The 22,314-nt window shown below is 47.2% G+C and overlaps 1 protein-coding gene and 1 long non-coding RNA gene across 20 annotated transcripts in view; one reads left to right on the forward strand and one right to left on the reverse strand.

The window, feature by feature from the left end:
* FHAD1 (forkhead associated phosphopeptide binding domain 1) overlaps window positions 1-22,314 on the reverse strand; it is a 154,460-nt gene that overhangs the window by 92,257 nt on the left and 39,889 nt on the right. For 16 of the 19 annotated variants that reach the window (XM_019018836.4, XM_055385077.2, XM_055385070.2 and 13 more), the window contains exons 4-7: window positions 19,360-19,627; window positions 12,237-12,346; window positions 7,626-7,862; window positions 311-434 (exon numbers count right to left, since the gene is read on the reverse strand). In XM_019018836.4, the coding sequence (XP_018874381.4) occupies window positions 311-434; window positions 7,626-7,862; window positions 12,237-12,346; window positions 19,360-19,627 (739 nt within the window). The remainder of the gene's footprint in view (window positions 1-310; window positions 435-7,625; window positions 7,863-12,236; window positions 12,347-19,359; window positions 19,628-22,314) is intronic. The other 3 variants (XM_055385079.2, XM_055385072.2, XM_055385054.2) reach the window with 1 other exon arrangement.
* On the forward strand, window positions 3,452-21,681 carry LOC134757857 (uncharacterized). Its single transcript, XR_010132400.1, has 3 exons — window positions 3,452-3,741; window positions 17,090-17,376; window positions 19,277-21,681. It is a non-coding gene; the product is annotated as an uncharacterized lncRNA (long non-coding RNA).

Below are 22,314 nucleotides of genomic sequence, written 5' to 3' on the forward strand. Positions count from 1 at the left end.
GCTTGTCTTGTGTGTTCCCTGGTGAGGTCCATGCTCAGCAGGCCTTTTAGCTAAGAGATAACATTTGCTCAAATATTTATCAAGGGCTCACTCCAAACCAGGCCCTATGCTAGGAACTGGATAGCACATAAACCTCTGAGGGCGAACTCAGATTCATGGACAGGAACTGCCTAAAGGGCTGCTAGGAAGAACTCTGAGGCTGCAGCCAAGTTCAGTAACAAAAAGTATGTGGTTGATTGGTGATGTCTGCTGTGGCCAAGAACAACGGGTGTGGGAGTGGCAGCTCCCAGGCCCGACTCCAAGGGCTCACCTGATGTGATAGCGTTGTCTCTCTTTAAGTTCTCGCCCTCATTCTTCAGGGATGTGATTTCTGAGTTCCGCTCTGACAGGGTCTGGCACAGCACCTGGCTGTAGCCTTTCTGTAGGGCACTGATCTGTGGGAGGAGGTGGCACAGTCAGAGGGGAGCTGGCCCATGTCTGGGAGACACACAGGTACTTCTCACAAGCTTGACAGAAAGATTCAGATTGAGTTTTGGCTGGGGTGTTGGGGAAACCAAGCTTTTTAGTTTTAACCAGTGGAAGGGACAGGGGAGGGCCTGTTCCTTCAAGGACCACCACTTCCTATGTCATCAAAACATGAACCTTATCTTTGTGCCCATAAAGGGGCCCAGGCCTGGCTGCCACTGGGGATACCTGGTTCCTTAATGTGCCTTCTGATGACCTTTGGACTCTCAGCCATAAACAGACCACCTGTTGGTTCCAGGTCGCCCAGTACTGACTGGATACAGAGCAAAGTTCAAGAGAGGGAAGCATGTTATAAAATTAATTCCCTCAAATGAAAACAATAGGTTATATATCCCACAGAACACTCTAGAGCTTACAAAGCCCACTCACAGACACTACTCCTTCAACAGAGCCTCATGGCCTCTCCGCAGAAGGCTCCTGGGAATGCTCCCGTATTAGTCTGTTTTCACGCTGCTGATAAGGACATACCCGAGACTGGGAAGAAAAAGAGGTTTAGGCCGGGCGCAGTGGTTCACGCCTGTAATCCCAGCACTTTGGGAGGCTGAGGCGGGCGGATCATGAGGTCAGGAGATCAAGACCATCTTGGCTAACACGGTGAAACCCTGTCTCTACTAAAAATACAAAAAATTAGCCGGGCGTGGTGGTGGGCACCTGTAGTCCCAGCTACTCGGGAGGCTGAGGCAGGAGAATGGTGTGAACCCGGGAGGCGGAGCTTGCAGTGAGCCGAGATCGTGCCACTGCACTCCAGCCTGGGTGACAGAGTGAGACTCTGTCTCAAAAAAAAAAAAAAAAAAAAGAGAAAGAGGTTTAATTGGAATTACAGTTCCACTGGCTGGGGAGGCCTCAGAATCATGGCGGCGGCAAGAGAAAATGAGGAAAAAGCAAAAGTGGAAACCCCTGATAAACCCATCAGATCTTGTGAGACTTATTCACTATAACTAGAACAGCATGAGAAAGACCAGCCCCCATGATTCAATTACCTCTCCCTGTGTCCCTCCCACAATGTATGGGAACTCTGGGAGATACAATTCAAGTTGAGATTTGGTGGAAACACAGCCAAACCATATCATTCTGCCCCTGGCCCCTCCAAATCTCATGTCCTCACATTTCAAAACCAACCATGCCTTCCCAATAGTCCCCCAAAGTCTTAACTCATTTCAGCATTAACCCAAAAGTCAAAGTCTCATCTGAGACAAGGCAAGTCCTTCCCGCCTATGAGCCTGTAAAATCAAAAGCAAGCTAGTTTACTTCCTAGGTACAATGGGGGTACAGGTATTGGGTAAATACAGCCATTCCAAATGGGAGAAATTGGCCAAAACAAAGAGGTTACAGGGCCCATGAAAGTCTGAAATCCAGCAGGGCAGTCAAACTTTAAAGCTCCAAAATGATCTTTTGACTCCAGGTCTCACATCCAGATTACGCTGATGCAAGAGGTAGGTTCCCATGGTCTTGGGCAGCTCCATCCCTGTGGCTTTGCAGGGTACAACCTCTCTCCCAGCTGCTTTCATGGGCTGGCGTTGAGTGTCTGCGGCTTTTCCAGGAGTACGATTCAAGCCATTGGTGGATCTACCATTCTGGGGTCTGGAGGACGGGGGCCCTCTTCTCACAGCTCCACTAGGCAATGCCCCAGTAGGGACTCTGTGTGGGGGCTCTGACCCCACATTTCCCTTCCACACTGCCCTAGCAAAGGTTCTCCATGAGGGCCCTGACCCCACAGCAAACTTCTGCATGGGCATCCAGGCATTTCCATACATCTTCTGAAATCCAAGCAGAGGTTCCCAAACCTCAATTCTTGACTTCTGTGCACCTGCAGGCTCAACACCATGTGGAAGCTGCAAAGGCTTGGGGCTTCCACCCTCTGAAGCCACAACCTGAGCTCTATGTTGGCCCCTTTTAGCCATGGTTGGAGTGGGTGGGATACAGGGCACCAAGTCCCTAGGCTGCACACAGCATGGGGACCCTGGGCCTGGCCCACAAAACCACTTTTTCCTCCTGGGCCTCTGGGCCTGTGATGGGAGGGGTTGCTGTGAAGGTCTCTGACATGTCCTGGAGACATTTTCCCCATGGCCTTGGGGATTAACATCAGTCTCCTTGGTACTTATGCAAATTTCTGCAGCTGGCTTGAATTTCTCCCCCAGAAAATGGGTTTTTCTTTTCTACTCCATCATCAGGCTGCAAATTTTCTGAATTTATGCTGTTTCCCTTTTAAAATGGAATGATTTTAACAGCACCCAAGTCACCTTTTGAATGCTTTGCTGCTTAGAAATTTCTTCTGCTGAATACACTAAATTATCTCTCTCAAGTTCAAAGTTCCACAAATCTTTAGGGCAGGGGCAAAATGCCACCATTCTCTTTGCTAAAACATAACAAGAGTCACCTTTGCTCCAGTTCCCAACAAGTTCCTCATCTCCATCGGAGACCACCTCAGCCTGGGCCTTATTATCCATATCGCTATCAGGCTTTTTGTCAAAGCCATTCAGCAAGTCTCTAGGAAGTTCCAAACTTTCCCACATTTTCCTGTCTTCTTCTGAGCCCTCCAAACTGTTCCAGCCTCTGCTTGTTACTCAGCTCCAAAGTTGCCTCCACATTTTCAGGTATCTTTTCAGCAATGCCCCACTCTATTGGTACCAATTTACTGTATTAGTCTGTTTTCACACTGCTGATAAAGCCATACCCGATACTGGGAAGAAAAAGAGATTTAATTGGACTTACAGTTCCACATGGCCGGGGAGGCCTCAGAATCATGGCGGGAGGCAAAAAGCACTTCTTACATGGCGGCGGCAAGAGAAAATGCGGAAGAAGCAAAAGCGGAAACCCCTGATAAAACCATCAGATCTCATGAGACTTATTCACTATAACGAGAACAGCACAGGAAATACTGGCCCCCATGATTCAATTACCTCCTGCTGGGTCCCTCCCACAACATGTGGGATTTCTGGGATACAATTCAAGTTGAGATTTGGTGGGGATGCAGTCAAACCACATCAGCTCCCATTTTGCAAGTGAGGAAATCAAGACTCAGAGGGGTGAGGTTGCTTGCTTGGGATTGCACAGATCAGTCGGTGGTAGAGTTACGATCCAAATCCAGGCTTTAGTTGCCTGCTTCCTGTTCTTTCCACGTGGCTCTAGGAACCAGCATTAACAGCCTGAGGCCGTGGAGCATGGTAGGGACTCAGGAGCCAGACTGCCATCTGCAAAATCCGTCTCTGCGTGAAGGTAGGGAGGACACCAATTCTGTCCCATTTTTTTATTCTGTAAGTGTGGTGACAGTCGTAATTTCAGGGTTGTTGAAAGCATTTTAATAAGTTAGTACATGTAAGAGTACATAGACCATGCCTGGCTCCCCACATAGACACTAGCTCTGATTATTCTACAGTGCGTTTTAGCTTCTGCTTCTCTTGCCTGTCTCCAGGAAGGTAGATTGATAGTATTTTTGTGTGCATTTGTAAGCCTTGCCTAGGCTCACTTAAACACCAGTGTGATCGTTATTAAGAGGAGTGCAAGAATCCCTGTTAATCATCTCATCGTGTTGCACGCATATCATAAGATATGACAGGGTGGGAGTCGGGGGGGACCCCGACAATGCAGATACGGTGTGCCCTGCACCTGGCCACCAAGTGGCGCTCACAGTCTGTTTTTAGTGTCTGTCCCTGAAAACCTTGTGGCTATGACTCGGTGGTAGAATTAACAGAAGGATCAAGGTTTCACAATTTCTACGGCCCATTTCGTGCACCAGTCACATTTTCCCTGGGGCATCTGAGACACTGGAGAAGGGGTGCTCACTGGAAGATGGAGGGACATGGGCTGCAATGTCCCAACCCTCTCCAAGGCCATACTCGTGCAGGTCTCCAGTTTGGAAACTTGGAGTGAAAAAAATTATTTCACCTCTTCCTGTTTTCTGTGGGGAGATGCAACTCTCCCATAAAAAGGCACTTGGAATTTTTTTTTAAAAAAGTTACAGCTCTTCTCAGCTTAATGCTTTTGTTTGTATACCAGAGGCACAACACAGAGAGAAACTTCCAGAAGGGATGGGAAAATACATCCCCCAGACTCCAGTGCTGTCGACAGATAGGAAATGTTTCAATCTAAGTACCAGAGCTTTAGGATATCAGACTGTGGGAAAACTCCAAGTAGTCTTCAAACATCTTCATCAATTTCATGACCAAAATAAATATCCATATTGTCTATAATTGGCATAAATCCCCAGGTGTTTAGTACCTATTATACTGTGTAATAAAATGGGCACTGGGTCATAAGAAAGTTAATAGTGCTAGGAAGACTGATTGCTTTAAGATACTAATTCAGCTTCTAATTAGCACAGGCAGTGCAGGCCGCATGGCGGTACGCATCGTCTTGGGGTATTGTATCAGATCGAAGGGCTTTGAGAGCAAATCGTTATGCACACACTTTCAGGAGACCCGGGAGAATAAAGTAATCAGAACAATAAATCAACCTGCCATGTGGCTTGTACGTCTGCTTGAATGTTCTGTTGGCAATAGAATATTTAAGAGACTAAAATGTGAGCAGATGAAACTTGATTTGGATTCAGACCAACTGCATCCTTTAGCTCAGAGATGCTTTGTTATAAAGTATCATCTTTCAATTATGAGCCAAGATCAAAGTGGGGGGAGGAGTATTAATAAGTCAGAGTAATTCTTTCTTTCTTTTTTTTTTTTTGAAACAGAGTCTTACTCTGTTGCCCAGGCTAAAGTGTGGTGGCATGATCTCTGCTCACTACAACCTCTACCTCCCAAGTTCAAGTGATTCTCCTGCCTCAGCCTCCCAAGTAGCTGGGATTACAGGCACGCACCATCACGCCTGGCTAACTTTTGTATTTTTAGTAGAGACGGGTTTCGCCATGTTGGCCAGGCTGGTCTCGAACTCCTGACCTCAGGTGATCCGCCTGCCTTGGCCTCCCAAAGTGCTGGGATTACAGGTGTGAGCCACCACGCCCGGCTACAGAGTAATTATTTATAGATAATTTCTCGGTGAAAGACAAATTTCCAGATAATGTGAGCACTTTAAACAATACCCAAAATGTGGACACAGACTCAAAGAGATGTGACAGTTACTCATCCTTAACCTTGTACCTGGACAAGACACTTCACTTAGTGCAGGAAAGCTCTGAAATGGGAGAGTTACTGAAAAAGATGGAGATCTGGTTGCAAAACTGGGTTCAGATGAGAAGAGAAAGAGGCTCCTCAAGGAGTTAGAGACATGTCCAGGCAGCTGTCTGCAGCAGTATTTCCTATAGGACCAGCTCCTTTCATTGCTCTTTCAAAAACAGGTCTGAAGGAGGGTCACTGCCTCAGTATTAGGGCATATATTTGTCTGTTTTCTTGTCTACTCTGTCCCCCTCATTGGAACACAACTGTAAGAAGACAAGGATCAGGTCAACCTTGTTCTCTGCTGAATTCCCAGAGCGCAAAAGAGGGCCTGGCACTGGGTAGTCACTCAACAGACGTTTGAATGAACGAATGAGTGGATGAATGAATGAATGGACAGACACTGTCCTATTCTGGAAGGTAACTAGGCCCAGCCCTTGCCCTTGTGGAGTTTATAGTCCTGGAAAGACTCTTCGAGGTTCACCATGTCTAACCTAGGCTTTTTCCAGGGCTGAAACTGTGCACCCTGAATTGGGTACAGAAGGCAGAGGCCAAAAGCAGTGAATCGGTGAACAGAGGCCCCAGGCATGCCCACAGTTTAACCAGCATGATGCACTGAGGGTGAAATTCACCAGTGGCCCATTACTCTTTTAACAACTTTGTTGACTGATATACAATATCACTGACAAATTTTTTTTTTTTTGAGATGGAGTCTCGCTCTGTTGCCCAGGCTGGAGTGCAGTGGTGCTATCTTGGCTCACTGCAAGCTCTGCCTCCCAGGTTCACGCCATTCTACTGCCTCCCGAGTAGCTGGGACTACAGGCGCCTGCCACCACACCTGGCTAATTTTTTGTATTTTTAGTAGAGACGGGGTTTCACTGTGTTAGCCAGGATGGTCTTGATCACCTGACCTTGTGATCTGCCCGCCTCAGCCTCCCGAAGTGCTGGGATTACAGGCGTGCACCACCGCGCCCAGCCATCACTGACCAATCTTAAAGTAAAAAAAAAAAAAAAAAAAAAAAAAAGAATTTGAATCAAGTTTCAAGAGAAACGTACATGACTGGTAAATTCAGAAATTCCAGGTGAAGAATTTTTGTTTGATGAAATTCCCTATAAGTGAACCAGTAACTAACTGCCTTCAGGGTTTGGTAAAGGCCTCTGTGTTTGGAACACCGGGCGGTTTCTTCTCCCCACTTAGCTAACTTCACATAGCTCTCTCTGGCTGGGGCTGGATTTGGGTGAGACGCGGTTACTGAAGTGACAGCATTGTGGGGAAACAGGAAATCGAGGTGAGAACATGGGGTCTGCGAGAAGGCGGACCTGAGTTCAAATTGCACCGCCACCTCTCACGTGCTGTGCAAGCTGTAAGCAGTTCCTGGGTGTCTCTGGGCCTGTCTTAGACTTTTTTCTTTCTTTCTTTTTGAGACAGGGTCTCACTCTGTCACCCAGGCTGGAGTGCAGTGGCGCCATCTCAGTTCACTGCAACCTCTGCCTCCTAGGTTCAGCCTCGGCCTCCCGAGTAGTTGGGATTACAGGCATGCACCATCACGCCTGGCTAATTTTCATATTTTTAATAGAGACAGGGTTTCACCATATTGGCCAGGCTGGTCTCAAACTCCTGACCTCAAGTGATCCGCCTGCCTCGGCCTCCCAAAGTGCCAGATTACAGGTGTGAGCCACCGCACCCGGCCTGGGCCTGCCTTAGACCCTTCATCTGTAGAATGGATGTGTCAGAGGATTGTGAGGTTTAAATAAGTTAATCTAAAGTGCTTTGCACTAGTTCTTGCACATGGCCAGTGCTGAACAAAGGCTGCTCTTGTTCTTACCATGCTAGGAAACTGCCGAATCTCCCAGTCTTGTGGATTTGTGTTCTTAACCACCATGCTCCATTGACCACGCGTTCCCTAACTCTGGGTGGCTCACCTTGGTTGGTGGTCCTGGGGCCTCCCGGGCCTTGGCCTGAGAGCTGTGCTGTACCTCTCAGGCTCTGCCTACCTGGCTTTTCAAGCTCTGGATCTCTTTCTGTTTGGCATCGATGACTTCATCCAGAACCTGACACTTCTGCGAGATCTCCTTCTCATTCTGCCTGGAGGTGGTGGTCTCTGACACTTTCTGACTCAGCTCAGCCACTTCATTCTGCAGGTTTGCTATTATGACGTCTTTGTATTTGGATTCAATTTCATAATCTGAGAGACGGCTGACCTCTTTTCCCAGCAGCAGAATTATTTCATCCTGGGTAGAGATCAGATGGGAAGCTTACTAGGTGTGGGCCTAGGTGTGAGGCTGAGCCCATTAAAAAAAAAGTAAGGGCCGGGTGCGGTGGCTCACGCCTGTAATCCTAGCACTTTGGGAGGCCAAGATGGGTGGATCGCCTGAGGTCAGGAGTTTGAGACCAGCCTGGCCAACATGGTGAAACCCTGTCTCTACTAAAAATACAAAAATTAGCTGGGTGTGGTGGCAAGCGCCTGTAATCCCAGCTACTTGGGAGGCTGAGACAGGAGAATCGCTTGAACCCGGGAGGCAGAGGTTGCAGTGAGCCCAGACTATGCCATTGCACTCTAGCCTGGGCAACAAGAGCAAAACTGTCTCAAAAAAAGGTAGGAAAATTATAGTGTAATTATTTTGGGAAAGTAAGGGCAGGCAGGCAGGGAAAAGGCAGACTTTGAGGCTCTCTGTCACTTGGCAACTCATAGAGACAAGAGTTTGGTTAAAATGACTACTTGCATACAGACTTCTATAAGGCATGTGTATACCTTAGAGCGACAGAAACTTTCCTTTCCCCTAAAATTATACTTTCATATTAAGAACCACCATCCCACTTTGGAATTTTTGTTGCCAAAAAGTTTATTTATAATATTTTTAGGAATCAACTTACCAGGCCTCAGTCTAACATCTGGGGACCAAGGAAAGGTAATTAAGGAAATGACTCTATTCAATCACATTCTGACTATAATGGGGCTATTTAACTTTACAAATTTAATACATTCTGAAATAGCTTTTCCCCTTTCCTCTCTTCTGTTATTCCCTGGCTCTTTTGGTTATTCACATAAAAATTTATTCCAGGTAACTGAGTCATGAAAAATAAATGAGAGGGGAATGGTGATTTATGTATGTAGGCTCTTGTAAATTTCAGGCTGGAAAAAACTTTGGGCTTGGCAGGCTGTACCCACAGGTATCATTAACCCAGTCCCCCATCTCTCCAAAAGAAAAAGCACTGTAGCTGAAGAATTTGTTAGGTTTCCCAAAAAAGGGGAAAAAAATCCCCCAAACTTCTCACCAGAACGCATCAATAAAATATCAGGAAGATTGAGAATAAAAATTCCCCGATGTGATTCATAGGCAGCTACAGAGTTCCTGATCAGTTACTTTGAGAGGAAACTGCTCTCCATGCAATTTTCCACTGGTGGGAAGGAAGCGGGTGGGCAGTTTCTAGGCCAGCTCATTGCCTGGAGAGCTCGACCTTCTAGCTTGCTAACCTGGGGAACCACAGGGTTTTGGTCATGATGGAGCCCAACTGCTGCCCAGGGTCTGTCATTGGGTCCCTGTGAGTGCTTGTGGCAACATTTCAAAGGACAGCCTCAAACAGAGTCCATGCTCTGGGGCAGCCCCTTGCCTTATCCAATATGAGTTACCCGAGGGCTCCATTTCCAGCCAGGTGTTTGTTCAATATCCACACAACAAACATGTATTGAGCATCTACTGTGTGCCACGCTCGTGCTGGGCACTGAAGTACAGAGAAGCCTGCAGCTTATGGTGCACAGCTATGGTTCCTGCCTTTCTGGTGAGGACCCTGTGACTTCTTTGAGGGAGCACCCCTGACCCTTCCACATGGTCTTGGTAGGAGGGTCAGTTATGTGCCCTGATCCTTCCTGTCCCATCTGCAATTGACCCAGCCTGGTCAATTGGCATTTTCTCAGAGATTTCATGTATTACTTAAAAGAGGAAGAAGCTCTTGCTTCCTTTTGGATCATAAACTTTAAACTTACAGACTTCAGTTTGTCTACAGTCATGTTTTCCAACATAAGAAGCCAGCCTGCTGCAAAAGCAAAACTATGAGGGAAACAGTGGAGAAACTGATAGTGGGGGAGGGGAAGCTGATCATTCAAGCTCCTGGATCCAGTCATGCCTGAAGCTGGTTGGCTTTTACATTTTCCAATAAGATAAGACAATAAATGCTTTCTTTCTTTTTTTTTTTTTTTTTTTTTTTTGAGACAGGGTCTTGCTCTGTCACCCAGGCTGGAGCACAGTGGTGCAATCACAGCTCACTGCAGCCTTGATCCCCTGGGCTCAAGTGATTCTCCCACCTCAGCCTCCCTAGTAGCTGGGACTACAGGCAAGTTCCACTATGCGTGGCTCATTTTTTTGTTGTTGTTTGTTTTTTGTTTTTTGTTTTTTGCAGAAATCGAGTCTTACTATGTTGTCCAGGCTGGGCTTGAACTCCTGGGCTCAAGTGATCCTCCTGCTTGGCCTCCCAAAGTGCTGGGATTACAGGCGTGAGCCACTGAGCCCAGCCTATTTTTTCTTAAATCAATTTGTTTATTGTCACTTGCACTTGAAGGAGTCCTGACTAGTCAGGGCATAAATATTTCATAAATAGTAAAAATTTAGAAATGTGGTTGGATCCTATTTCCAGCTTAACAACTGTGATGGATTAAAAATGGCTACAAATAACTTTGCAGCTTCTGCCATCAAGCAGTGGAGTCTATTTTCCCCAGCCCCTAAATCTAGGCTGGCCCTGTGATCTACTTTGACCAAGAAAAAGTGATAGACATGATATTGGGTGGTCTCCAAGCAAGTTCTTAAGAGGCTGTACAGCTTCTGTCCTGGCCCTCTGGAAACCCAGAGGCCACTGTACTGCTATGAAGAAGCCCAGGATGAAAAACTATGCGCAGAGAGGGCTCAAATTCCAAGTGTCCTTTAGTGGTGATTTTTAGTGGTGAGATTTTGGTACACCTATCACCCAGGCAGTATACACTGCATCATATTTGTAGACTTTTATCCCTTGCCCTGCTCCCACTCTTCTCCCTAAATCCCCAAAGTCTACTGCATCACTTTTATGCCTTTGCGTCCTCATAGCTTAGCTCCCACATATCAGTGAGAACATACGATGTTTGGTTTTCCATTCCTGAGTTACTTCACTTAGGATAATAGTTTCCAGTCTCATCCAGGTCACTGCAAATGCTGTTAATTCATTCCTTTTTATGGCTGCATAGTATTCCATTGAATATATATACCACAGTTTCTTTATCCACTCGTTGATTGATGGGCATTTGGATTGGTTCCGTGATTTTGCGATTGTGAATTGTGCTGCTATAAACAGGCATGTGCAAGTATCTTTTTTGAATAATGACTGTTTTTCCTCTGGGTAGATACCCAGTGGTGGGATTGCCGGATCAAATGGTGGCTCTGTTTTTAGTTCTTTAAGGCATCTCCATGCTGTTTTCCATATTGGCTGTACTAGTTTACTCATGTAACCAAATACCACCTATACCGCAATAACTTATGGAAAAATTAAAAAAAAGAAAACTAATAAAAACTCTACAAAAACTTAAAAAATCTGTGGGAAGAAACTAAAAAAAAATAACAAACAAGCAAAAAAAAAAAACTAATTCCAGGTGTCCCAACCGAGGTCCCAGACATGGGAATGAGGCCTTCTGAGACCATCAGCCCCTGCCACGCCACCGGCTGACTGCAGTTGCGTGAGTGAGGTAGAAGACACCAGCAGGAGAACCTTCCAAGGCAACCCATAGAATTGTGGGAAATAAATTGCTGTTTTAAGCCACTAAGTTTTGGGCTGGCTTGTTTACAGCAGTGGGTAACTGACAGAGCATCCAAACCGGACTTCCCACCTTACTCACCATTGCTGCAGATTCCTGGACATGTCACTCCCGTGTGTGACAAGAGCTCCAGGTGGTTCTGCTCCTTACAGACTCTGAGAATTGCTGCAAGGTCAGGCCCTGATCTTTAGGGGAAGCAAGGCATTGTGGATCATTGCTTTTAGTATTAGGTTGGTGCAAAAGTGGTTGATTATAATATAATTTTCAGGTTGTGGCTAAGTGAGGCAAAATCAACCTGGATCCATCCTTCCCAAGTTTGCTTCAATTGATCTGTTCTGACCTCTCTTTCTGTCTCACTCCCTAAACCTCTCTGGTTCTTTAACAAGTCTTTCCCATTTGCTTAGTCATCTCTGACCTCAGCTCTCACTTCCTCCTACTAGGGAAGTTAACCAGACCTGGGTGTGAATCTCAATTCTGCCCCTTGTACTGTGCCACCTTGGGCAAGTTACTTAACCTCTCTGAGCTCCAGTTTCCTCATTGTTAAGTGATGGTGATTTAAAAACCTATTTTGAAGACAGCAAAGATTAAATGAGTGAATGAATGTTAAGTGCACAGGACACAGTCCAGCTCACAGTAGATGCTTAATAAACAGTGGTTGCGGAGGTCGTAATTTAGAATAAAACATTTGGTTGAATGTCTTGGGGAATAAGAGGTGGTTTCTTGGAAGCAGGATAAGGGCACTCCTGGGCCACAGAGAACAGGCATCGGCAAGTCCCTCTGCAGTGCGCTTGCTGCTGCAGCTCCACCCTTCCCCAGACCCCTCCCTCACCTTGTCCTGCTGGGCCAAGTCCTCCTCCACATAAATCTCCGCGGGGGGAGCTGCCCCAGGAATCCCCTCGGCCACTGATTTTTCCGACAGTTTCATGGCATTGGTCCACACTAAGGCGTGAGATCAGCAGAGAGCACAAAAGACATCATGAGTTTCCCTGAGGCCTGAAGAAGATGTTCACGTTAGCCTTCCTGTTTGTTTCCCCCCAGAAATTGACATTTTATGTAACTTAAAAATTAAAGGCCGGGCGCTGTGACTCATGCCTGTAATCCCAGCACTTTGGGAGGCCAAGGCAGGCGGATCACGCGGTCAGAAGATTGAGACCATCCTGGCTAACACGGTGAAACCCCATCTCTACTAAAAATACAAAAAATTAGCCAGGTGTGGTGGCGGGCACCTGTAGTCCCAGCTACTCGGGAGGCTGAGGCAGGAGAATGGTGTGAACCTGGGAGGCAGAGCTTGCAGTGAGCCGAGATTGCGCCACTGCACTCCAGCCTGGGCGACAGAGCGAGACTCTGTCTCAAAAAAAGAATAAAAAATTACAAAGTGGTGTGTGTGTTCACTGAAAAGCAGTGAAAGCATCACAGAAGTACTAGAAAGAGAAAGGGCCACCTCCTTCCTTCTTCCTTTGCTAACTGTGCTGTTACCCAACATGATGTGTCTCTTTCCAGTCCTTTTTCCTATGCCACAGAAGAGCTGGTGATCTTGGGCAGATCGTTTAATCGCTCGGGCAGGTCATTTAATCTCTTTCAGCCTTAGTTTCCACACATATCATTTAGGGGCATGAATAGTCTCTATCATAAAGGGCTACTGTGAGGAGTAAATGAAACGTTAGGTAGAGCAGGGACTGGCAAACTACAGCCCTGGGGCTGAATCCAGCCTATGACTGAAAGTACAGTTTTATGGGAATGTGGCCACAGTTACATATGTATCATCTATGGCTGCTTCTGTGCCACAAACACAGAGTTGAGTAGTTGCAACACAGACTGTATGGCCCTCAAAGCCTTATTTATATCTGGTTCTGTGATATTGGGATTTATAACAAGAAATAGATACAGCTGGCCCCCCATATGTGTGGGTTCCACATTTGTGGAGTCAACCAACTGTGGATTGAAAATATATATGTATGTGTATGTGTGTATATATATATATATTTAGAGAGAGAGAGAGACACACAGACAGACAGGGTCTTGCTCTGTCACCCAGGCTAGAGTGCAGTAGCATGATCATGGGTCACTGCAGCCTTGACCTCCTGGGCTCAACTGATCTTCCCACTTCAGGCTCCCAAGTAGTTGTGACTACAGGTGCATGCTACCATGCTTGCTAATTTTTAATTTTTTGTAGAGACAGGATCTTGCTATGTTATCCAAGTTGGTCTCAAACCTCTAAGCTTAAGTGATCCTCCTGTCTCAGCCTCCCAAAGTGCTGGGATTACAGATGGGAGCCACTATGCCTGGCCAAAAATACTTCTTAAAAACCCAATAAAAAATAACAATACAACAATAAAAATACAGCATAACAACTAGTGACATGGCATTCATATCATATTTTGTAAGTGAGGGAACTGAGGCACAGGGTTGTCAAGTACTTGCTGAAGGTCCCACAGCTGGCGAGTGATAGAGTCAAGATTTGAACTCAAGTTTGTCTGATCCAGAGCCTGTACTCATAGCCATTATGCAGTAAATGTATTGACCTTCATGATACAGTGTTACATTTTAAAAAGTAGGATATCAGTGTTAGGGTCAAACAATCTCATTATTATTCCATTACTTACAGTATATATAAATCAGGATGGTATCTTTAAAAATCACCCCACGCATTTCCATTCTCCATTCTAATTCTTCCTCCCTCACCTGTATGAGCTTTGCCATTAAGATTCGGCCTTAGAGCTGCGGCCTTACTGCCTGTTCGAGGAGAAGGGCGAGCACCACCAAGACGGGGGCCTTGACCAAGGCGATTCTGCCCCTCAGGTGACATTTGGTAACATCTGGGGACAATTTTGAGTATCACAGCTTGAGTGGGGGAGAACTGCTGAGAGCATCGAGTGGGTAGAAGCCAGGGATGTTGCTAAACACTCAACAATGCACAGGCTGGGCCAGGCCTGGTGGCTCACACCTGTCATCCCAGCACTTTGGGAGGCCGAGGCAGGCAGATCACTTAAGGACAGGAGTTCGAGACCAGCCTGGCCAACATGGCGAAACTCCATCTCTACTAAAAATGCAAAAATTAGCCAGGTGTGGTGGCAGGCGCCTGAATCCTAGCTACTTGGGAGGCTGAGGCAGGAGAATCGCTTGAACCCGGGAGGTAGAGGTTGCAGTGAGCCAAGATTGCACCACTGCACTCCAGCCTGGGTTACAGAGTGAGCCTCTGTCTCAAAAACAATGCACGGGACAGCCCCACAACAAACAATTATCTGGCCCCAAATGTCAGCAGTGCCAAGATTGAGAAACCCTGACCTAGAATAAATAAGTCCTTGGCTTTGCGTTTCCAAATAGAATTTTTCAAATCGAAAGCAAAGCAATGGTCTAAAGGCAAAACAATTTTGTTTGAAGAGTCCAGCCTTGTTAAGAGAGGAAAGGCCTTCCTCAGATTGCTCAAAAATGGGTGCTTTCAATGAAGAGCCAACCTGGAGGCCTGGAGCCGGCAGTGTTCTCCTAAGCCTGGAGCAGAGAGGCCCGGGTCTGACACAGGGGAACTCCTCACTACAGGAAGATGGAAGCCCCTCTCTGCATCAGGGAAACGCGGTGGAAGTTTGGGAGTGGACATCATGGTGCCTTCCCCACCCAGATGACACCCCGGTGGGAGGCTGCAGTGGTGACGCCCAGGCAGATCTGAGGGCCTCAAAGCCTTAGGACCGTTCATGGCTCGCTCACTTCCCAAGTTCAACATGGCACTGGAGAAACAGGTGGAGAAATCTACTCATCAAAGACTGAGTGAAAAAAGAAAGAAACAGCACCTGTGTCTACCAATGGACGAATGGATAAAGAGAAATCTGTGATACATCCATGGAATGTGACTCAATGATAACAAGGAACAACTTGTTTTTGTTTTTTTGTTTGTTTGTTTTTTGAGGTAGAATCTTGCTCTGTCGCCCAGGCTGGAGTGCAATGGCACAATCTCAGCTCACTGCAACCTCTGCCTACCGGGTTCAAGCGATTCTCCTGCCTCAGCCTCCTGAGTAGCTGGGATTACAGGTGCACGCCACCACACCCAGCTAATTTTTGTATTTTTAGTAGAGATGGGGTTTCACCATGTTGGTCAGGCTGATCTCAGACTCCTGACCTTGTGATTCGCCCTCCTTGGCCTCCCAAAGTGCTGAGATTACAGGCATGAGCCACCGTGCCTGGCCACAAGGAACAACTTGCAAGACATACAGCAAAATGGATGAATCTCAGAAATATGCAGAGTGAAAAAAGCCTCACATGAAAAACATACACTACATGATTCCATGTATTTGAGAATCTAGACCAGGAGTCTCTAATCCATGGTGGAAAAAGAATTTGGAAGACTGGTTACCTCTGCGGGCAAGGGTTGGGAACTGACTTGGAAGGGACCTGAGGGAGCTTCCTGGGGTGATGGTGATGTTCTTGACAGGGGTTTGGGTTACACAGGTGTATACAATTGTCAAAACGTAGTGAGTGTTCACTCAAGATCTGTGCATTTCATTGAGTGGCAGCCAGTCTCCAAGATGACCCTGGTGATTCTTGTCCCTGTATTCATGCCCCTATATAGTCATCTCCAATGCTGGATGAAGCTTGTATTAATACGCTCAGGTTGCCATAACAAAATACCACAGACTAGGGGGCTCAATAACAGAAATTAATTTTACTTTATTAAATGTTTAATTCTTTCTTTTAAAAATAGAGATGGGGTCTTGCTGTGTTTCCCCAGCTGGTCTTGAACTCCTATCTTCAAGGGATCCTCCTGCCTCAGCCTCCCAAACTGCTGGGATTACAGGGGTGAGCCACTGCACCAATTTATTTTTTCAAGTTTTAGAGGTTGCAAGATCAAGGTGTTGGCCGGGTGGCTTCTCCTGAGGCCTCTCTCCTTGGCTTGCAGATGGCCACCTTCTCACTGTGTCCTCACATGGTCTTTCCTCTGGTGTCGCTTGTGTCCTAATCGCCTCCTCTCACAAGGACAACAGTCAGATTGGATTAGGGCCCAACCTAACTACATCATTTTAACTTAATTACCTCTTTAAAGGGGGGTGGATCACCTGAGGTCAGGAGGTTGAGACCAGCCTGGCTAACATGGTGAAAACTCGTCTCTACTAAAAACACAAAAAATTAGCTGGGCGTGGTGGCGGGCGCCTGTAGTCCCAGCTACTCGGGAGGCTGAGGCAGGAGAATGGTGTGAACCTGGGAGGTGGAGCTTGCTGTAAGCCGAGATCGTGCCACTGCACTCCAGCCTGGGCGACAGAGCAAGACTCCGTCTCAAAAAGACAAAACAAAACAAAAAAAACCCCACAAAAATTAGCCAGGCCTGGTGGTGGGTGCCTGTAATCCCAGCTACTCAGGAGGCTGAGGCAGGAGAATCACTTGAACCTGGGAGGCAGAGGTTTTAGTGAGTCGAGATCATGCCACTGCACTCCAGCCTGGGCGACAGAGTGAGACTCAGTTTCAAAAAGAAAGAAAAAAAGAAAAGAAAAGAAGGAAGGAAGAAAGAAAGGCACTCTCTCAATACAGTTAGGTTCTGTGGTACTGGCGATTAGGACTTCAACATATAAATTTTGAGAGAACACAATTCAGCCATAACAGAGCTTATCTATGTAACCAAGGCTACTGGAGAAATGATGGAGTTTGACTCCTGAGGCTGGATCTTAAGAGACATGTGGCTGCTGCTTTTCTCTCTAGGACCACTCTTTTGGAGGAAGCTGGCAGCCATTTCATGAGGAGACTCAAGCAGCCTAGGAGAGGCGGCGGTGGTGAAGAACTGAGGCTTCCTGCTGTCAGCTAGTGAGGAACTGAGGCCTCTTCACACATGGATGTGAGTGAACTACCCAGGAGATGTGTCCTCCAGCCCCAGGCAGGCCTTCAGAGGACCGCAGCTCTCGTCAAAAGCTTAATGCAACCTCCTGAGAGTCCCTGAACTACAGCCATCCTGCTAAGCTACTCCCAAATGCCTGAGCCCAAGAAACTGTGTAAGATAACGCATAGGGTTTTGGTTTGTTTTAGGGTGCTATATGTTAGGGTAATTGGTTATAAATTGGTAACTAATACACACCGTATGTTAATTTTACACAAAAAGACAAAAACTGTTGAACTCCAGTTAATGGTATACATGCTAAATGTTTAGAGGGAAGTCTACAGCTGTAGGAAACTTATTTTAAAATGTATCTAAAATTAAGATGAATTAATGAATTCACAGAATTATTGATAGATAGATATACAATAAGAGTATAGCAAAATGGGCCAGGCATGGTTGGCTCACGCCTGTAATCCCAGCACTTTGGAGGCAAGGTGGGCGGATCACTTGAGGTCAGGAGTTTGAGACCAGCCTGGCCAACATGGCAAAACCTCATCTCTACTAAAAATACAAAAATTAGCTGGGCATGGTGGTGTGTGCCTGTAATCCCAGCTACTTGGGAGGCTGAGGCAGGAGAACCACTTGAACCCAGAAGGTGAACTCCAGCCTGGGCAACAGAGTGAGACTCTGTCTCAAAAAAAAAAAAAAAAAAAAAAAGAGTATAGTAAAATGTTAATGGTAGATTTAGATGGGAGGGGGTCACTGTAAAATTATTTTACTTTGCTGTATGTTTAAAAAATGTTCATATTAAGGCCGGGCGCGGTGGCTCACGTCTGTAATCCCAGCACTTTGGGAGGCCGAGGTGGGCAGATCACAGGGTCAGGAGATCAAGACCATCCAGGCTAACATGGTGAAACCGCATCTCTACTAAAAATACAAAAACAAAAAATTAGCCGGGTGTAGTGGCAGGCGCCTGTAGTCCCAGCTACTCGGGAGGCTGAGGCAGGAGAATGGCGTGAACCCAGAAGGCGGAGCTTGCAGTGCGCTGAGATGGCACCACTGCCGAAATCCTGCCACTGCACTCCAGCCTGGGCAACAGAGGGAGACTCCGTCCAAAAAAAAAAAAAAAGTTCATATTAAAATGTTGGGGGAAAATGGCTGAGTCATTTCTAAATGTGGGTGGTAGGTATGTGGTGGTGCATTTGATGATGATGGTGATGATGATGTAAACCGTGGAGACACATGGCCTTTACTCTTCAGCGTGCATATGTCACAGTAATAATGATTTTAGTGACTGAGGAAGGTAACTACATGAATGGTCTTGAGCAAGACCGGAAAAAGATATGGAAGCCGCTGGGAGATGTCTGGGGACTCCGAAGGGCCTGGGGCTGGGACAAAGAGGACAGAAAATGGGACCTTGATGCCATAGGCTAGGGAGGAACTCTGGGAACCATGCCTGGGGACTAAACTGACCAGCTCTTCTGCTGGTGAGGCTGCTGAGGCCAAGAGGACAGTGACAGAGTCATTGTTTCCTCCCCAAGTGCCAAGAGGCTTTCAAGGGGGTAGTGGGGAAGGAAGGACACCCTGAAGGTTGTGTGTGTCCCAGAGTGACCAGGTTGTGAGTGGGCTGTCACCGAGCTCACCAGCCTTTAAATGGGACTGAAAAACATTAGATTAGATGGGACTGAATACACTTCCTCGGGAGAAGTCATTTTCCTTGATAAGTGTCAGTCTCCTCTGACCTGTAAAATGGTGGTAAAATATTTTAAAAACTCCTAGGGCTGTTGGGGGCAAAGGGGATTGCAATTACTAATATTTTCGCACAACTGAGTCAAAGTGTGTTGACGTGATCCCGTGACACACTCATATGTACACACACACAGAGGCCACACCCACTGCAGGTGCCCTGGTGTGTGTATACAGACACAGCACAGAGGCTGGAGGGATACGCAGTAGAGAGTCAATAGGGAGACCCTGGGGATAAGGATTACGGCTGATTTTTTAACTGTTTTCTTACTTTCTGCTTATCCTGAATTTATTTTTATTTTTTACAATTGAACATGTTCTACTTTTAGAATCAGAAAGTAAACCAAAACCAAGACCCAGCCACACGGCCGTGAACCACCCCCAAGCCACCGATGGCAGCCCTGACGCATACCTTGCTTGATGACGGGGGGCTTGCGGGCGTCGTCCACCACGAACGAGAACATCTCCTTGTTGGCGCTCACAGGCCTCCTGTGGGAGGCCGGCAGGACCACGGTGGGTCTGGGAAAGGCCTGGGACCAGCTCCTTTGCATCGGTGCTGGCTGGACGCCTTGGTGGAAGGGGATATGTGACAGTGGGGGGGCCTGGTTTGGCTGCTGTGTGGCACGAGGTGGCTGTGGCCCTGGCCATGGTGCTGGGCCCCTCATCCATGGGAAGGAGACCTGCAGGGGCAGACAAGGGTCAGGGGAGGTTATGACTGGCTGGGATGGTCTCCATTTCTTTGTCCCAGCCACAGCACTGCTGCCCAAGGTCTTGGTTTATGAGTCACTTCCGGTCGGGCAGGGTGGCACACAGCTATAATCCCAACACTTTGGGAGGCCAAAGTGGGAGGCTAGCTAGCTTGAGTTCAGGAGTTCAAGACCAGCCTGGACAACATGGCAAAACCCTGCCTCACCAAAAATTCAAAAATTAGCTGGGCCTTGTGGCCTATGCCTGTAGTCCCAGCTACTTGAGAGGCTGAGGTGGGAGGATCATCTGAGCCCAGGAAGTAGAGGCTGCAGTGAGCTGTGATAGCACCACTGCACTCCATCCTGGGCGACGGAATGAGACTCTGTCTCAAAAATAAACAAACAAAAAAACAATGAGTCACTTCCCCCAGGAAGCCTTCCTGGACTCTCCTCAAGTTTGGGATGGGGGTCCTTGCCTGGACCACACGGCACACGATCACACCACCATTAAGTGAGTGCATGCTTTACCCAGGCATCCTGCCGAAAGAGTCACGTGCATTAACTCATTTAATACACTCGACACTCTGTGATATCAACACTCGGAGGACACAGGCCAGGCAAGAACAAGGGACTCTGAACGCCACAGATGTGGTATTGATCTGCTGAGCCAGAAGAATGTCCCCTCTAAGGGATTAGGGACTTTTCATCTACCTTTCTTACCACTGTATCCTCAGCCCCTAGAATAAATGCTTGGCACATACCTAGTGGTCCTCAAATGTTGCTCAAAATAACAGAACAAGCCAATCACTGAGATTCCAGCCCAGCTCCCTGGGACTCCACAGCCTTTTCTCTTTCTGTCCATACTGTGGGTCCCTCTATCCCTCAAAGTTCAGAGCTCTGGGATTGCAGGGACGCTGACTATCTGATTAGCCTTTGCTTTTCCACACCAGCACACCTGATTCTGGCAGAGGCCCCGGGGAAGATGCTACAGCTACTTTCAGTGGAGAGCATGTCAAAATCCATCTAACCGTGGATGAGCAAATGTGGAGTGGTGCTGACACCTGGCTTTTGCCGTGGATTAATGCTTTAGTGGTGGCTTCTCCCTGGTGCCCAGTGGTTGAAGGTGGCACTGATGAGCACTATCACTTATTGCACCGAGCTTATTGATTCCTCACCATGACCCTTTGTGTGAGGGTTCTCCTTATTCCTATGTTAGAAGTGAGGCTTGGAGAGGTTAAGGGATTTACCCAGCACGGGCAGTGGTGGACAGGGAACTGGGATCAAGATCTGATGGCCTCTCCTTCTTCTCTCTCTCTCTCTCTTTCCCCTCCTCTGTCTCCCAATTCTCTTGGCAGAAATAATGCTTTCCAGGTAAGAGCTAAATTCAAAGGTTTGCTTCCTAGACAAGAACTCATCCCTATTTTCCCAGGGCTCACGGTTCTCCTTCTGTAGCCCAGAGACAAGATGAGCTCAGACACACACAATGAGGAAAAGGACAGAATGCTTCCAAAATCAGAGCTCCAGCAGACAGCACTTCCTAGAACTTCAGCTGGGTTTTATTGAAAAGGAGGGCTCTCCACTCACTCAAGATCCTAATCTCCAAGCTGCAGTCTGTCTACAGCTGCTCAGGGATCCTATGCATTCCCCCCAAGGCTCTTTCTTGGAGTCAGTGAGGAGTGTTCTGGGAAATCTGGCATCAAACTCCGATCACCCGGTGATACATGGTTTGGCTGTGCCCCACCCAAATCTCATCTTGAACTGTAGTTCCCAAAATCCCCTTAGGATGGACTGGGAGGCACCTAGTGGGAGGTAATGGAATCATGGGGGCAGTTACCTCCATGCTGCTCTCGTGATAATGAGTGACTTCTTGTGAGATCTGATGGTTTTATAATGGGCTTTCCCCACCCCCTTGCTCTGCACTTCTCCTTGCTGCCGCCATGTGAGGAAGGACATGTTTGCTTCCCCTTCTGCCATGATTGTTAAGTTTCCTGAGGCCTCCCCAGCCCTGGGGAACTGTGAGTCAATTAAACCCGTTCGTTTTTAAATTACACAGTCTCTGGTATGTCCTTATAGCAGTGTGAGAATGGACTAATACATATGGGGACACCTGGCCAGGCATTCAAACGACCCTGGCCCACTTGAAGTCTGTTTTCAGGAGTGGGTCTGGGCAGAGTTCCAGAACTCTGTTACCTTACGTGTAGTTTCCCATTTCTCTCCACTGTCAACATCTCAGCCTCTGCACCTACCCTCTTTTCTGTTCTTTGGTTTCAGAAGCTGAGCCACTGTGCCCCTGCCCTGGACTGACTTCTCCATCCATCATGTCCTTCCCCATCCTCAGGCTGTCTTGCCTCACTCATTCCCATGACCTTTTCCTATGGGTTTAATAAGTACTCATTGAATGAATGGGCTGAAGGTGAGAGCGGGCAAACTCCAATGCGTTTTACTCCAGCCTTCTTGAACACAAATGTAGAGAGTATTGGGTGTGGTGGAGGAATCTACTTTCACGCTAGGACATTCGGTGGGCGGGGTTCTAAGTTAAGGGTGCCTCATGCCAACTAACTGCACAGGTGCTAATGGGAGTGAGCGTGTCTCCTGTCTCAAGGGTAACACTTCTGCAGTGGCCAGGCCAGAACCCACTCAGCATCTTTTGGAGATTGTGGGTAAATCTCCCTCCCTCTCTC

This window comes from Gorilla gorilla, chromosome 1, assembly GCF_029281585.2.
Source record: "Gorilla gorilla gorilla isolate KB3781 chromosome 1, NHGRI_mGorGor1-v2.1_pri, whole genome shotgun sequence".
NCBI lineage: Eukaryota > Metazoa > Chordata > Mammalia > Primates > Hominidae > Gorilla > Gorilla gorilla.